General features: G+C 40.1%; 1 protein-coding gene across 1 annotated transcript; it reads right to left on the reverse strand.

The window, feature by feature from the left end:
* Positions 1 to 299: 299 nt before the first annotated feature.
* On the reverse strand, positions 300 to 4,556 carry LOC129773445 (uncharacterized). The gene has a single exon (XM_055777052.1). The coding sequence runs from the start codon at positions 4,554 to 4,556 to the stop codon at positions 300 to 302; it is 4,257 nt and encodes a 1,418-aa protein (XP_055633027.1).
* Positions 4,557 to 17,650: the final 13,094 nt, after the last annotated feature.

Consider the following 17,650-nt stretch of genomic DNA (forward strand, 5'->3'; position numbering starts at 1 on the left):
GCGTCTCCACGGCGCCTTGCGCGCCAACTCTAGTGCAGCACTTGAATGTTTTCATTGCGTTTTAGATGGGATTTAAGCTTCATCGTTCATGTCCTGGATTTGAATTTCTGATAATGATGGATACGGACCTTAGGTTGGATGATACGGCAATAGTTCTAATTCAACTGGAGTGAACTGGAGCACGCTAGAGAAAAAGATAGGAAATTACTTTTTGCTCTAATATTAATACACAAAGACTTATCTGAAAGGCGGAGGCCTCTCGACCCCCGCCGGCGCTCCTGCGCCCGTTGGAGAAGAAATTAATTCTTCCCTTGATTGCCTAACTGGTTATCGATAATAGGAAGGATGCATATTTTCGAGATTCCTCTCACATAACAGCCGTCCTTCGTCCTGACAGTCACTACGCGAACGTTGGCGTCGTCTCCAGTTCGTACCTCTATCACACGACCTAATTGCCATTTCAGGGGTGGCAAGTTTTCCTCCCTTAATAGTACCATTGTACCCACAAATATGTTGTTCCGTTGCCTGGTCCATTTGGTACGATTGTGGAGATCGGACAAATACTGCGTTGACCATTTTTTCCAAATCTGTTGTACGAAGTTTTGTGATTTCTGCCAGATCAACAATCTATTTTCCGGGATTCCGTCTAAACTTGGCTCTGCTAATGCTGTGAGTGGCCGTTGGATGAGAAAATGACCTGGAGTTAGTACCTCCAAGTCATTAGGGTCACTGCTTAAAGGTGTCAGCGGCCTTGAGTTTAAGCAGGCTTCTATTTGAAACACAACTGTTTCGAGCTCATCGTGTCGAAGTACTCTAAGCCCGATTGTTTTTTTGAAGTGAGTCTTAAAGGACTTCACCGCAGCCTCCCAAAGGCCTCCGAAATTTGGTGACCTGGCAGGAATAAATTTGAATTCCACGCCATCCTCCATCGCTGCTTTAATTAAGCTCTCCTTAAATTGCTGACTGCAAAATAACTTCGACAACTCCCCAACTTCTCTCCTCGCTCCGACAAAATTTTTGGCGTTGTCGGACATAATCAATGTTGGTTTTCCTCTGCGAGCTATGAAACGCCTTAGCGCTGCAATGTATGCCTGAGTAGTTAGATCTGTGACTATTTCTAGATGAATGGCCTTGGTTGTTAGGCACACGAAAACTGCAACAAAGCACTTGATTGGTCGGGCCTTTCTTCCTGGGTACGACATCAAAAATGGTCCACAATAATCCACACCGACCTTTAGAAAAGCAGGTGCAGCGTTCACACGCTCTTGCGGCAGGTCTGCCATTAGTTGGTCCTGGAGTTTCGGTTTATTTCGGAAGCACGCTACACAATCGTGGATAATTTGTCTCACTGCTCGTCGAATGTTCAGCGGCCAGTATCGTTCTCGCACAGTGGAGATTAATAACTGTTGACCTGCGTGAAAGTATTTGAGGTGATAATATCGGAGGATTAATTTTGTCAGGGGATGATGGTGATCCAAAATTATTGGATGTTTTCTGCCGGTAGAAATGGCCACATTTCTCAACCGGCCGCCCACATGTATGATGCCGTTTAATAACACTGGATTTAATGCGTTCATCCTGGAAGATTCCTTCACCTGGTGTCCTTCGAAAAGACTCGCCCTTTCTTCTGGAAACGACTCCGTCTGAGACAGCTGAATGAGTTTCATGAGTGCAACATCATGTTCGCTTTGTGTGATGAATCCAAAGCGTTTGTTCTCTCGATTAATGCGCCTAGCATTGTGGGCAAAACGTAATATTAGTGCTGTGATGCGAATAAGAGCGGGTAGAGATGAACGTAGTGAGAAAAATTCATTTGTTAACACCACTTGTTGACTACAGGTAAGCGAAGACCTTTCCTCTTGGCGTGCGATCTCCATGTCTCCTGCGGTTAAGTTTACTGTTGGTGGCCACATGGATTTATCTTCAATCAACCATGTGGGGCCACACCACCATAGTGACGAATCGCGCAAAAATGCTGGGTTCATTCCTCTTGTTATAATATCCGCAGGATTATGCGCGCCCGAAATGTGACTCCACGCGCTTCCTCTAGTCAAATGCTGGATTTCGGAAACACGATTTCCTACGAAAGCTTGCCAGCGAGATGGACTCGATTCTAACCAACACTTGACAATCATGGAGTCTGTCCAAAAATGTGCGGGTACATCTGTTGGAAATCCATTTTTTATCTTATTGTACACATGACTCAACAATAGTGCAGAAGCGAGTTCTAACCGAGGAATCGTTTGTTTTCTCGCCTTTCTTTTGGTATCTTCGATCGGGGCTACCCTCGATTTCGACGTCAACAGCCGAACCATTTTAGTACCATCTTCCCAGATATTTCGAATGTAGAAGCATGCCCCGTATGCCTTCTCGGAGGCATCGCAAAAGCCATGCAACTCTATTTCGTTTGGCTGGTACCGATATCCTATCCAGCGAGGAATGGTAATGGTCTCAATGTCCGCCATGGCCCTTCTGTATTCTATCCAGTAGCGATACATATCAGTAGGTAATTCATCATCCCACGCAAGCTTCGTTTTCCACAAATCCTGTAGAAAAATTTTAGCTGTAATTACCACCGGTGTGATTAGTCCGAGTGGGTCGAATATGCGAGCTGTATCTGACAAAACAGTTCGCTTTGTTACGTTGGGCCCAATATTCCAGTTGGGTATATTGAATAGAAAATTATCGGTGCATGGTTCCCATAAAAGTCCGAGGGTTCTGATGGTTGCACTGGAAGAGTCCAGCTCCTTTGCAGTGCCGTTATCTTTTAGCTGTATCGGAACATTTTTCAAAGCTTCATCAGCATTACTTCTCCATTTCCGTAAAATGAACCCTGCCGAATCCATGAGATCAATGGTTTCTAACACTAATTTCTGCGCGCTCTCAACGGAATCAGCACCAGATAATAAGTCATCTACGTAAAACCCTTCAGTTATTGTTTTTGCAGCGATGGGATGCGAACTTTTTCCTTCTTCAGCTAATGTCTGCAGGCACCTTGTTGCCAAATAAGGCGCCGAAGCGGTTCCATAAGTGACTGTTGTCAACTTGTATGTCCGGATAGATTTTCCTGGAGACTCTCTCCATAGTACACGTTGAAGATCCTGATCAGAAATTTGTACAGCCACCATTCTATACATTTTCGCGATATCTGCGACTACCGCGATTCTATTGAATCTGAAGCGCAAAATAATTGAGAGTAGATCCTGCTGAACAACTGGACCTACCATCAATGCATCATTTAGTGATACACCGGTAGAAGTGGGGCATGATGCATCAAATACTACTCGCAATCTTGTAGTAGTGCTCTCAGGCTTCAGCACTGCGTGGTGCGGCATGTAGTATGTCAATATCGGCTCTATTTCTTCTGTCACATCTACCATATGCCCCATATTTATGAATTCCTGAATGAACTCATGGTATAGAGCCTTCATTTCTGGATTGGCCTGCAAACGTTTCTCCAATCCTAGAAAGCGCTTCATTGCAATTGATCTCGATTCTCCAATTTTGGAGAGAACTGCCTCTTTTTTCGGTAAAGTGACAACGAATCTTCCGTTGTTATCGCGAAATGTGTTTTTTTTGAAGATTTGCTCACATATGGTTTCTTCAACTGAGAAGGCTTCTTTTGTGTGGCATGACTCTAACTCCCAGAACTTCGCCAGCTGATCCTGAAGATCATTAGTTGATACAATTCCTCCAGAGCATGCCCTTGCTATGACGCGTGGTATTCTTGTTGAATCTATATTGACTGCTCCCGAGATGACCCAACCGAAAACTGTGTTCTGCAAGGTAGGGCCGTTGCCAGGAAGCTTTATTCTTCCATCCACCAACAAATCATGGTAATGCTCGGCCCCTATTATTAGGTCGACTGGTCCGGGAACATTGAAGTGTGGATCAGCAAGATTTACATCCGTTGGGAGTCCTAAACTCTCTATGGTGACGTGTTTGGACGGAAGATTAGATGTGACTTTGTTCAACACGTGAAATTTCATCAACTCAGCGAATTGATTGAATTTCAAGGAACGTGGGTGAACCATAGGAACCACTGCGACTGTCGACACTGACTCTGACGACCCTACTCCTTTAACCTTGAGATAATCTGATAACTGTTTGCATTTCAACTTCTGAGCGAACTCCTTCGTCATCAAGTTTCGCTGAGAAGCGCTATCTAATAGTGCTCGCGCAAATAACGTCTGCCCATGTTGATTACATATCCGAATAATTGCAGTTGACAATAAAACTTCTCGTAAGTGTTCAGTTGTAATTGTGGATCGATTGCATGTGGCCGTGTGATCTGTGGTGAGCTGATCTTGCTGCGCAGAATTGCTTTGATCCGGTGTGGGTGTGGAGTGTGGTGTGGATTGAGTGAGCGTGTTACGGTTTAGACCTTGTGGCCTTCTTTGTGGTGGTTGAAACTGACACTGATTCGCAGTTCGAGGTCGCGTCGTATTGGGTGAACCGATTGACTGGTTGAGGCTGGATGTGTTAAAGTGCTCATGCAACAAGGTGTGATGCTTTCGCTTGCATATTGTACAGAATCCACGCGTACATTTGTTCATGTTATGCCCCGTCTTCAAGCAATTGAAACAAAGCATATGTTTTCGGGCAACAGCAACGCGTTCGATACATTTCATTTTACGAATGGTAGAACACTGGAATGGGTTATGCTGTGGACCGTTACAAAAATGACATCCCTGATACTCCGTTGAAACTGAATGGCTTGATATATTCTTGAAGCATTGTCTTTCATAATAATTCATCTTCGTTGCAATCGACTGCAAAACTGTGCAATGACTACGCAAAAATTCATTCATATCCTCGTACCTCACATATTCATTTGATTTGTGTTGAGTTTCCCAAACTCTAAGTGTATTTGTATCCAGTTTGGAACTCAAAATATATGCCATAAGAACAGACCATTCGCTTGTTCTGATGCCAATTTTATCTATCATTTGTAAGTTTTTGTCGAATGTAGTTAATAAATTATTGAGCGCCTCATAACTTTCTCTTTTGACAGGATCCACAGAAAAAATAGAATCAAGATGAGCTTTCAATATAATTTTTTTATTTTCATATCGTTTTTCAAGTGTAGTCCATGCTATTTCATAATTTGCCGCGGTGATTTGCACCGAGCTAATTTCTGACAAAGCTTCTTCCGTTAAAGTGGTGCGCAAGTATGTAAATTTATCGATTTCTGATAAAGTTGAGTTATCGTGAATCAACGACCGGAAGGTATCTCGAAATGTGATCCATTCCATTAATTTTCCACTGAAGGTAGGAAGTTTAATGTCCGGAAGCTTAACTCGCGATGTCATCGAGGAAACTGACCTTGACATAGATGATGTTTCATTTCGTTTACATATTTGAGTTAGAAGTGCCTTCACTTCACAATAAGAATCTTCAAAGTTCCATAGCGATTGAGCACTCTCGCTGCACCGTGCCGCTTCTGTTGTTGATTTCTGACTGCCCCCTGCAGTTTCTTCGTCGCTATTATCCATTAGAACGTCAATACGTCTCCGCACGGCATAAAATTTGCTCAGAGCATCTTCAAGCATATTCATCCTTACCTCGATTTGTATATGGTCTCGTTCATGGCTGTAGGACGTCGCAAATTTCCTTATTGATTGCAGGGTATTGTCCAATTGTCTCTCCTGCTTTTGAAGATCCCTCAACGTGGATTCAGGCATCTTGTATTATTAGAACCACTTATGACAGACCGGTTCACGCGCGCGACCTCTTGACAGAATATGTATAAAATTACAATGGTGAAATAAATATATTCAATTCGGCGAAAAAGACCAACCAACAAATGCCAACAAAGTTCGGAGAAACCGTCATTTGGGAATAAGGGCTCATCAATGCAAATCCAACACCTTTCCTCAACTTTCATGCAGCGCTTTATTTCGGTTTTCAATCAATTTGATTTTCATGCAATCAACATCATGCAGCATCCAACAATGGCGGCGGTACATGCAACAACCTTTCAATAATTGTTGGATAATCCAATTGTCAATGGTGGACTAATCATGCAATGTCTCACCACGACTCACATGCAATCAATACTTCTCTAATAATTCCTCCTGCGAAATGCTGGAAATGGGATTTTCCTCCGAAGCTTCGTGTGATCCTTATAGTCCACAGATGTACAGCGATGGCCTTCCGTTCCTAGTGATCCAATCGTCTCAATCCCTTTGTCCACACTGTCAACGTACAATGGCTTCCTTTGATCGATCACTTTCTTTTGATCCCCAACACTTATTGTTCCACGCGAAATCTATTCACCAGGTCCACCGGTTAATATATCCGGCTCGAAGGACCAAAATGTTTGTCACAGGGGTGACCACTTTTTCCGGATTTCCGGTAGCCGAAGTTCTTCAACGCGGAACAACTTTTGGTATTAAATGTAAAAACTATCTTTATTAACAGTTGAAGATCGGGAGTAACAACGTGTCCTTTCTGTACAAACTATATTTCCCAACTGACTATTGTTCTGATTATACAACGATTACAATGATTTGTGCGAGCGGGAGATTTTAAATGAGAATTTCTCAATATACACTAGTAGCGCGATTTTCCTGCCGCTATATGTGCCCGATAGCACCAATCTATTTAGTTTTTATAGCGTTCTCTAACACCCTCTATAAACTATGAAAACCGATAAAACTATGAAAAACTAACTCAATCAATAATTAAAAAAAACAAAAATCCAAATTTTTCACAAAAGTAATATTTTTCAATAAAAAAAATCAATTTGCTATGTCGATCATATGAATTGGTCCATTAGCTCAAAAATTATGAGTTTTCGTAGTGGAAAAAATGAGGAAAATGTTATTTTTTATTAACTTTGAAAAATCATAACTCGAAAATGAAAAAAACTTAAAAAATCATCAGCTTTCAAGAAAAAAATATAGAAAAATATAGCGACCACAAGTCCAAAGCCATGAAAACAATAAAAAACGACTACAATCAATAATTACGATAACAAAAACCATTTTCTTTGCAAGTTCAATGTTTTTTAACAAAATAACAGCTCAGCTCAAAAAATCAATTTGATATGTCGATTATCTAAATCGGTTAAGTTGTTCAAAAGTTATGAATTTTTGAAAAAAAGGCATTTTTCGGGGAAAAAGTGGAAATAATGGATTTTTCGGACCACCCTTCAATGGAAATGGGGACCCTAATAAAAAAAAATTCGAGGGGTTGTATCCGAGACACGACCGCTTAGGACGTAGGACCGCGCAATATATATTTTTTTAATTTGTTGGATATTATTTGCGAATACGTCGAAATTTCATAAATTACTCTTTAGTAAAAAGTAAAAATCCGGGGACCCTGAAAGGGTTTAATGGGTTGCGTGGTTTTGTAGAATCATTTCGAGAAGCAACGATTCTTTCTTGCCTTTGCGAGAACAATACACTAATTGGTCATATGCCGCAATTTGTTTTTTTTGACGTAGGACTACGTCTAACCGGAAGATATAGGGGGTGAAATGGAAATCTAGGCACTGAACAAGTAGGAAAAAATGCAAGATTTGGAACGCTTATAACTCGAGCATTTCTCAATAGATCGCAAAGGTTTTTGCATCAATTGATAGGAAATATATCTACGCATCTATCATAACGAATAACATTTCATTTTTCTTGAGATAAATAATTGAATAATTGTGAAATATCAAGCATTGTCCAAATACACTATGTGCCCATTTTTGATTGGTCCATTTTGTGCTCCTCAAATCGTACCGACCAAAACGGGCAACCAGAGCAGCAGCGAAATAGAATGAAGCACGATTGGAAAGGAAAAAGAAAAAAATGAGGGAAACATTGGTCGCAGTCTCACACATGCGTAATTCTCGAGCCAGCCAGTCAGCTTAAAAATCCCCGCTCCGCTGCCGTAACGATCATTCTCATCCAAACCGTACACCACTCGGTTCGCATCACAACACATCAACAAACCAACCCAAGCAGCCATACCTGGACATGGTAAAGGAGGAAAAGTGAAGGGAAAGGCAAAATCCCGCTCGAACCGTGTTGATCTGGAGTTCCCCGCAAGGGTAGCTAGGCCGAGCGCGTTAGTACCAGTGTACCAGTCCACCTAGCCGGCGTTATATAGCTTCGGCCGCCGAAGTGATCGAGTTAGCTGACAAAGCTGCTCGCGACGATAAGAAAACCTGCATTCGGAACAGAACACATTCGGTTCGGTGGACATCAAGACAACAGGCAGTTGCAGCGAGTGGCGAGTGGCAAACGCAATCGCAAAACGGCATCAGGTAGCAGAAGAAAAAAGTTTGTTCTTTATACAAACTGCTTTGGCGGCAAATCCAGAACAAGGCGGCATCGAGGGCGTTCGAAATGGTTTTTTTTTAAACCACGAGTACTAAGTTTTCTAAATTGGAACCATTCCATAAAACACGGCGCTTATCAGGGCCATTAAACCTTTCAAAAAAGAGTTTACGGAATACAGTTCAATGCATTCTAAAATAATATCCAAAATAATAATAAAACACAAATTGATTTTTTTATAATTTGTTTGCCAGGATATGATGAGTATGTGAATTTGGCAGTTGTTCTGAGCTTATTGATGGTTGGGGACTTTCCCGATTATCCAATTTTCACCAATTCTTAATTTGCTTCTAGATTGAAAGTACAGTAATTTATATTTAGCTCGACATTGAGCTAATTGGATGGATCTGTAATGCGACATTTTTGTAAACATAGAGTTCGGGGTCCAAATTATGACCCCACATTGAAAGTCGACACTGTACCACTGTCATCGGAAATGTTCAATTACAGGTTAAAATTACCTCCAATCCGATACTGAGTGGTGGTAATGCGACGTGCCATTAAATTTAATTTACTGACCAACATGTCACAAGCTGGATGGGAAGAAATTTTCCAACTGTGAAACCGAACAAGATGGGGATATCGAGTGATTAAACAGTAAACTAATCCATTTTTCAGGTAGATAGGTAGGTATTCACGTAGGAGAAGAAAATAAAACAATATATTTGAAATATATATTTAACAAAAGCTGTCCCCTTTGTATAGTCCTACGTCACTCCGGTTATGTCCCCGACATTACCCACCCGTCTTTTTTTGTATCAATGCACGCATTGCACTGAGTATTTAACGAGAGGCATCTTCCGTGTATCGCCATTCAGCAAGCATCCAACACGCGTCTAACAGATACACACAGTTGCAGCGATAAAAATGAAACATCGCGAGAATGACCGTTTATGAAAAATAGTTTCTCGACTCTCGGTCAAAGCCGTCAACAAAGCTAGGAGCTTGTTGCATCAGAACAGAGCCGATACACACGAGAGCAAATACGAATGGCAACCAAATTTATCGAAGGTATGCTATTCACATGTACAGGAAATGAAGTTCTAAGTTTCGCGCAACGAAAACAAGCAACCCACACAAAGCAAAACACTGATGGCTAGAAGCAACCTATAATCATTTGCACACTTCTCTTTTTTCGCCTGCTTTGCCGTGGCTCGGATGGTTGTGTTAAATGGAATGAGAGATGCACTTCATGTGAAATATTCGCTAGCGTTCACTGCTCGAGAGGAAACATAACACACAAGACGAGCAGAATAAGCGACCTTTGTTGTTTCGGGCACAGAAAGATTCTGAGAAATATTCTCTTTTCGCTATCCCCCTCCGTTGTTTTTATTCTAGCGGCTGCATGAGTTCGGGAAAGCACACAAATGGACAGAACAAATGTATGGGGAAATGGGAATGCTTCCAACTTTCACTATTTCAAACCATATACAGACTATGGGATTGTAATGTAAAGCATATCGAACAAATCATAGAAAATCTCCGATTCGATTGGTATGCAAATCGTTAAAATCCGTTCGCAGCGAAAATAGTTATTGACGTTAATTTTATTTCATAGAAACGTGATCTGTTTTCTGATGTGGCACCCTTAATGTAAGACGTAGTCCTCGAAAAATAAAATATACGAGTCTAATGTTTTGCGATAAAGAACAAAATTACCACTTTTGACGAAAATCTGAGAACCCCTATATCGGTTTGGCATGGAATGACTGTGTGTTAGATATCCTTTGTTCAGTTCCTGAAGAGAAGCGAAAACTGAATAACAACTCTCACGCCTTTGTGATTCTCCTGTCAGCTAGCAGAGAGTCCTAGCAACGAGGAGCAGGCAGTTATTTCACAACCGGGAACAGTCTAATCTGGAGATGGTACGTATATTCGGTATCCTGTCTATCCGGTCAATATTTGGTCTCAGGCCGGATACCGGATATTAGAACAACAAAAAAAAAATTCTCATTAACAGAAGATAAATCATAACCGGGACTTGTAATGCTTGTTAATTCGTTTTTTTTTATTTGTAATTAGTTAAGTGTACCCTCTCTCAGATTATCACCCCGGTAGTTCTTAATTTTTAAAATTTTGAATACAAATGACTGGTTGATGTTATTTTCATATTGAAATTATGTGGCACAAAATCTGTCTGGAAGGCTATTGTTATCGTAAGAGAAAGTCAATTAAGAGAATCAATCAAAGCAGAAGCAAAAATTAGGCAAAAAATGCCGAATAATGAATAATAAATAATGAGTCGTGTACAGAATTTATTGGAATTTTCAAAACTGCCTTCTGATTTGGATAATCGCATTATTGAAAAAGTATCCATCACAAAAAGGGAAATTTTTCATTCTATCAAAACTTTTTCCTGTAGTAAAATGACCTACAGGAGCGTTCTTGGAATCAAATGAATGTTGATTGATGAGGTTAATTGGATTTAATATTGACTTGGTTTATACAACACTGTGTTAATCTACAAAATCTTAAAACAACAGAAACAGAAAAAATCGATTTTTTCTTTCCAGTATTGTTATCCACTACACCTACACACAAAAATATAGAAGCTCTGAAGTATTACATCTCAAAGCTTGAAATTTTAAATGAAGCTTTGAAACAATGTATATCCTATCTTCATGTGTTGGTTTTTCACAAAGTTACAACATTTCTAAAATCACGTAAAAACTCGACTTCGAGCTCCGTTCCCATTATTTTTGTCGAGTGTAGAATCAACGACATAGTATTGCATACTAGGAACAAGATTAAGAGGCATAGTTTTATTTAAAAAATATTATTGAAGTATTCTTTGAATCCTATTAACACTTTGTCCATGTGACACCGACTATTACCATAATTGGTACACTTATTACGAAACTGCAGGAACACTATTACCATAATGGGAACATGGAAGTGGTATTTTCAAACATGTTCTTCATTCAATTTAGTGAATTAATCATCGAAATATCAATAAGAATCTTCAAAAATAGAGTTCAAACTGCTAGAAAAAGTATACTTTTGTATACTTTTGAACTAAAATAAAGTATTTATTCGCTAATTTGTGCATGTTGGTGACATACATATTGCATTCAAAATGTTCCGGGACTACCGCTCGCTAAAATCGGCAAGTGGCGCTATCTCTGCTCCAACACGCGAGCTACTTTCCGACAACTTCTGGCCAGCTACCGTTCCTACCGTGAACCGCTATCTCGATTCAGTAGCTAGTTTTGGCTGATAAGAGCAACGCAGTGATTTTTTGTCGCGTCACAATTTTAATTATGGAGCAGAGAGCCGCAATCAAATTTTGTGCCTCCAGGACAAACAGTGAATGTGGTCTTATACAAAAGTGTCCTGAAGCGCGGATACGGCGCGTGCGGCCCGACCAGTACCTATCTTCATGACAATGCACCCGCGCAAACCGCGATTTTGGTAGTGCAGTTTCTAGCCAAACGAAAGGTGGCTTTCATCACCCATCCCCCCTATTCTCCAGACCTCACCCCGGCAGACTTTTTCTTGTTTCCCAAGCCAAAGAACGCTATGAAAGGGGACCGTTTTGACGATTTTCCAGACATTCAACGAAATGTGACGCGTATTATGGACTCCATACTGGCTGAGCAGTTGAAACGCGCCTTCCGACACCTCTACGAACATTCAAAAATGTGTGTGGAAAGAGAAGGCCTATATGTAGAAAACTAATATCTAATCGTTTGAGTATCTCGTTTTTTCTTTGAATCTCTTTGAATGCACTGTGTATGTCCTCCATAATTGGTACACTTACCCTATTAGTATATCCGAAAAACGTTATTTATTTGTATGCCATACTAATGAAGTATAAACTTCTGCATAACTCAAGAACTAATCAAGCAAACGGAACCAAACTTGGCATGTGAAGGTGTTAGGAGGCACGAAATGTTGCTATGATAAATAGACACTCCTCCCCCTCCCCCTAAGGGACTGAAATGGCGAGGGGATCCCATAAAAATATTAATGTATTTCAACCAAACTATTGAAAATTTTCGGAAAAATTCTGAAGGAAAATGGGATAATTCGGAAAATTCCACATAGTTCTACAATTACATAGTGACAAGCATTGTTAGTCTATTTGATGTTTGCGCTAGCGAAATTGATCTTTATTCGAAAGTTGAAATGGATTTTAATGTGATAAAACGCACCCCTATATCTTCTTCTATCTATATAAATAAAAATGGATCGCCGAGTTGATAAGAGCAAAACTCAAGAAAGGAATTGTCCGATTGAGGGCTGTCTTTATTCTATAATTTTTTCTATATCAAACATTTATTCCATTTAACGGAGAAACACGTTATTTGCAAGTGGTTGAAAAATCTTGAACGAGAATTGTGAAATAATTTGATATTAAAATGACGAGTTTTGGTAGAAGAACTTGGAATTTTTTATCAAAAGGTAATTTTAAAGGGTCGATTGAAAGATTAATCAATGAACAGTTCTGCGATTGGACCCATGAACGTGCGCTTAGTAAGAAAATCGTGAATGTTTGAAGGTATTGATAAAAAAAATAATTTTGGGAAGTTGGCCGGGTCAGCTAGTCAACTATAAAAAACAAATACAATAAATAATAACGAAAACAAAATCCGTTTTCTTCAAAAATGGATACTTCATTGGCTTCAATTTTAAATAAAGAACATCCGATTCGGTCCAACAGTTCAAAAATTATGATTTTTTGAAAAAAGTCAGTTTTGGAAAAAAGAAGAGAAGAATTGATTTTTCGACCCACCCTAAAACGTAAACGGACACCCTAATGAAAAACTAAAAAATGCGGGTCCAATATTACATATATGGAATAAAACTACCTATTAATTTTATAAAAAAGGTAATTTTCATTCACAGTTTATATTTGAGGGGCTTAGAATGCAAGGGGTGTAAGTGACTTGATCGATTTCTCTTTATCGACTTCCTCTTTTGATCATAACTTAACTGCAAACACATTCCAAGCTTATTTGACAATGTGGACGATAGGTCAGAACCTCAATTATCGGTTTCTATCAAATTGGAACGTTTTTGTGCGCTGAGTTATTCACGAAAGAAAAAGTTGATGAAGAGAAGTCGATCAAATCTCTTACATCCCTTGTATTCTAAGCCCCTCATTTTAATAACTATTTTTTCCAATGACAAATCAAAATCAAATCTCACGAAACTAACCCTTTGCTTTCCTCTGGGTCTTGGGCTCTTGCCCTGCGGATTGGATTTTCCTTCTCAATCATTCGGCTGGTAAAATATTTTGAAAAAAAAAACACTTCGTTCAGTTTGTTTAATCACTTTACCTTATTTTACAATATTAACTATTTACAATTCACACTTTATACCAAATTTACAATTTACAATTTACATTTAGTTTTGGTTATTTGGTATAAGAATGGTTCCCCTCCTTGGAGGTGGATTTATCCACCAAGGCTTCCGAGATTTTAATTATCGGGTTTCCTTTTGGGTGATAGGTGCATCATTTAAAAAAAATTATCTTTTGAAATCTATCCTCAATATTTACAATACTTTTTTTGTTTGTTATTTTCCTTTTTCTATAAATTTTCCTTTTTCTATACATTTCTCGAATGTTGATCACCAATAGAATCATTAGGATTTGTGTTATTTTCTCAAGGAAACTTTTTTTATGCGATCCTTATCCACCGCATAATTTTTTTTTTCAAATTGTGTAGCGAACACGATTTTTTAAAGCTACTGGTGAAGTTCAGTACGATTTTTTTGTGCGGTCCCTATCCTATCCACAAAAACAAGTCAATTATCCAGAGGGGAGCCAACGCGAAGCTCATGTTCTAGCAGGACAACGTAAATATTCACATCAACACTGAATTAATAACCCGACTGAGGTTGAAAAAACAGAGGTTCGGGTTAGTCGTCTTCCTCCAGTTTTAGCCTTCATTAAACATCGCTGAGGAATAAGGGTTCAAAGGAATAGTTGTCAATTTTGAACAATGCGGGAGCACTCTGCAGACAATGGTTTGTACAGCAAAAACACTATCCTAATTTGAATTTAATAACGCTATGGATGAAAGGAAATGAGGAACACGGAACCTTTCGAAGATGTAGCATTGCTAGAACTATTGGATAATAATGATTAACAAACACGAACAACTATCCCAACTAGGTGAACCTACCCACCAATGGAGTAGCTTGCTTGTGCAATTACTCAGCAGTCGAATCGATGAAATAACTCTGAAAGAGTGGGAAGATTTTGTGTCCGGAGATGAAGAGCCCTCCTACGAAAATCTAATTAAATATTTAACCAGGAAAATACGCACACTCGAATCGTTATCAATAACTTCGGAACGTGCGCAGCTGTCGTCGCCTATCAAACAATCTAATCAACTGAAGCGGATTTCCACACCTACAAATTCACGAGTGAATAGTTATGCATCAACAGACTACACTCCGCCAGAGTGTTTGGCTTGTAATCAACGTCACCTTTTAGTCCCACTTTCGAGAAGATGCAACTGAAGGATCGTCTCAACCTAGTTAACGTGAAGAAAATATGCAGCAATTGTTTCAGAAATGATCATTTTGCTCGAAAATGCACGTGAAAATTCACTTGTCGAATCTGTCAAAAACGACATCATTCTATGCTCCATCCTGGGTTTGAGCCGACAATGCCCCAAATGACACATAACACAAGCTCTAACGTGACATGTTTCAATGATGATTTGAATGTCATGACAGCGAATTCTATCCGATCAACTAATCCCGAGACGATATCAACTGGCGCTAATGTACTGCTATCAACAGTTCCACTAATGATACAAGACAGTTATGGAACATTTGGCTCGGGCACTACTGGACTCGGGTTCGCAATGCAACCTGATGAGCGAGCAACTTTGTCGAAGATTACGATTAGCTAGAAAACGACCAAATCAACCTATTTTCGGTATCGGAGCGTCACAAACACAAACTCTCGGAAGTGTATCCACCAACATACGTTCATGATGTAGCAATTTCTCTATCCCACTTGAGTTTTTAGTACTACGCCAAATCACCACGAATTTACCCACTCATACTACACCATCGAATGAGTGGATGATCCCAAGGAATATTAACCTGGCCGATCCCGAATTCCACGTGTCCAAAGGCATTAAACTTATCCTCGGAGCCGAACATTTTTTCTCGTTCCTGAAAGGTAGCCGGATACAAATTGGTAATCCTTCACCCGCGTGATCGGATGGTTTGCTACAGGAAATGTTAATGCAAATCCCAATCCTGTTGTCGCATGCCAAACATTTTGTTTTTCCACGATCGAATCAATTGCCAGCAATTTAGAGAAATTCTGGCAGATTGAGGACATTGATGCTACTATCCCATCCCCGAACGAACAAATTTGTGAGCAGTTTTACCGAGAAACAACCACCAGAGATACTACTGGTAGATATATAGTCAAATATCCTAAGAAAGACAATATAACCAACTTGTTTGGTGAATCATATTCCCACGCCCTGCAACGAATGGAAGGCCTTGAGCGAAAGTTGGATAAAACTCCCGAACTGAAGACGAATTATTATAATTTTATCGCTGAATTTATCGAGATGGGACATATGCGAAAGGTATCAACGAACGAAACGATTCCACCGGTGGTCTATTATCTCCCGCACCATCCTGTGCTGAAGGATTCTAGTACCACAACGAAGGTACGCAGCGTATTCGATGCTTCAATGAAAACTAGCACAGGTTATACCTTAAACGACGCACTGTTAGTCGGTCCTGTAGTCCAGCACGAATTATTGAGTTTAATCCTCAGATTCCGCAAATATAAAGTGGCACTAACAGCATACATCGAGAAGATGTATCGCCAAATTTCTATACATCCAGAAGATCGTCCTCTACAACGTTTGTTGTGGCGGTTTAATAAAGATGATCCGATCAGTGAATATGAACTGACCACTGTGACGCATGGCCTGTCGTCATCATCATTTCTAGCGACACGAACACTACACCAGCTAGCCGAAGATGAGGGCGAATCGTTTACTCTCGCTGCGAGAGCCTTGAAAAGAGATTTTTACGTAGACGACTTTATTCGAGGCGAAGACAGTATAGATAAAGCTATCAAACTTCGCGAACAAATGGATGATCTTCTTAAGCGTGGTGGTTTCACTTTGAGGAAATGGTGTTCTAATCATCCGGGGGTTGTGGATGGCATCCCAGAAGAGAATCTGGCTACACAATCTTGCCAAACGTTCGATTCGAAAGAAATGATAAAAACTCTGGGGATATGTTGGGATCCAAAGTCCGACCAATTTCAATTTGACATTGATCCAAGCGTCAACAATGAACCAATAACGAAACGCAAAATACTGTCGAGTATCGCCGCTTGTATGATCCTCTAGGATTGATTGCACCAATATTAGTACGTGCAAACATATTGCTACAACAACTATGGGCGATTTCACTGTGTTGGGATGAAGAGGTTCCACTTGAAATCCGAAAGAAGTGGAGAAGATTAATTGAAGAATTTCCAAACTTGACAAATTTTCGTATCGACCGATATGCATTTATGCCCGGAAAGGTGCAATTACACTGCTTTGCAGATGCATCAGAACTATGGCCTATGGCGCATGTGTTTATGCCCGATCGGAAGCAATGGATGGTAGCATAAGGATTGAATTATTGACGTCTAAATCAAGAGTGGCACCGCTCAAAAAACGCAGCATCCCCAGATTGGAATTATGTGCTGCTCAAATAGCTGCGCATCTGTTCACCAAAGTTAAAGCCGCACTAGATATGGATTTTCGTCAATTCATTTCTGGTCTGACTCAATGGTGGTACTTCATTGGCTTCGTTCCCCGTCGCAAAACTGGAGAACATTTATAGCGAATCGGGTAGCCGATATTCAAATGTTGACGCATCACGGAAGTTGGAAACATGTACCAGGAGCAAGTAACCCTGCAGATCTGCTTTCCAGAGGACTGACAGTAGAACAGTTACTGACAAGCGATCTGTGGAAACACGGTCCTTATTGGTTGAGAGAGGGAGGGGATGATTGGCCGAAGAATGATATAAACATTGAAGCCTCCGATGAAGAGCTGGAACGTAAAACGCATAGCTTAGTGATACATACTTCTCAGCCACCAAATCCGCTGATAACTCGATTTTCATCGTATCAAATAATGATTCGCACGATTGCATATTGTTTACGATTCATAAATAATGCACGAGGAAGAAAAGGGAAACAACTGATGTACTCTCACTCAGAGAATTACACACATCGAAGATAACTCTGATTAAATTAGTACAGCGTGAATGTTTTAGTACGGAAATTCGGCAACTGGAAAGGGATAATGCGGTATCGAATCGAT

The sequence above is a fragment of the Toxorhynchites rutilus genome, chromosome 3 (assembly GCF_029784135.1).
Source record: "Toxorhynchites rutilus septentrionalis strain SRP chromosome 3, ASM2978413v1, whole genome shotgun sequence".
NCBI classification, from domain to species: Eukaryota; Metazoa; Arthropoda; class Insecta; order Diptera; family Culicidae; genus Toxorhynchites; species Toxorhynchites rutilus.

Bases quoted from the DNA above. Each gene is read 5' to 3' on its own strand.
- LOC129773445 (XM_055777052.1), bottom strand. From the start codon at position 4,556: ATGAACAAATGTACGCGTGGATTCTGTACAATATGCAAGCGAAAGCAT.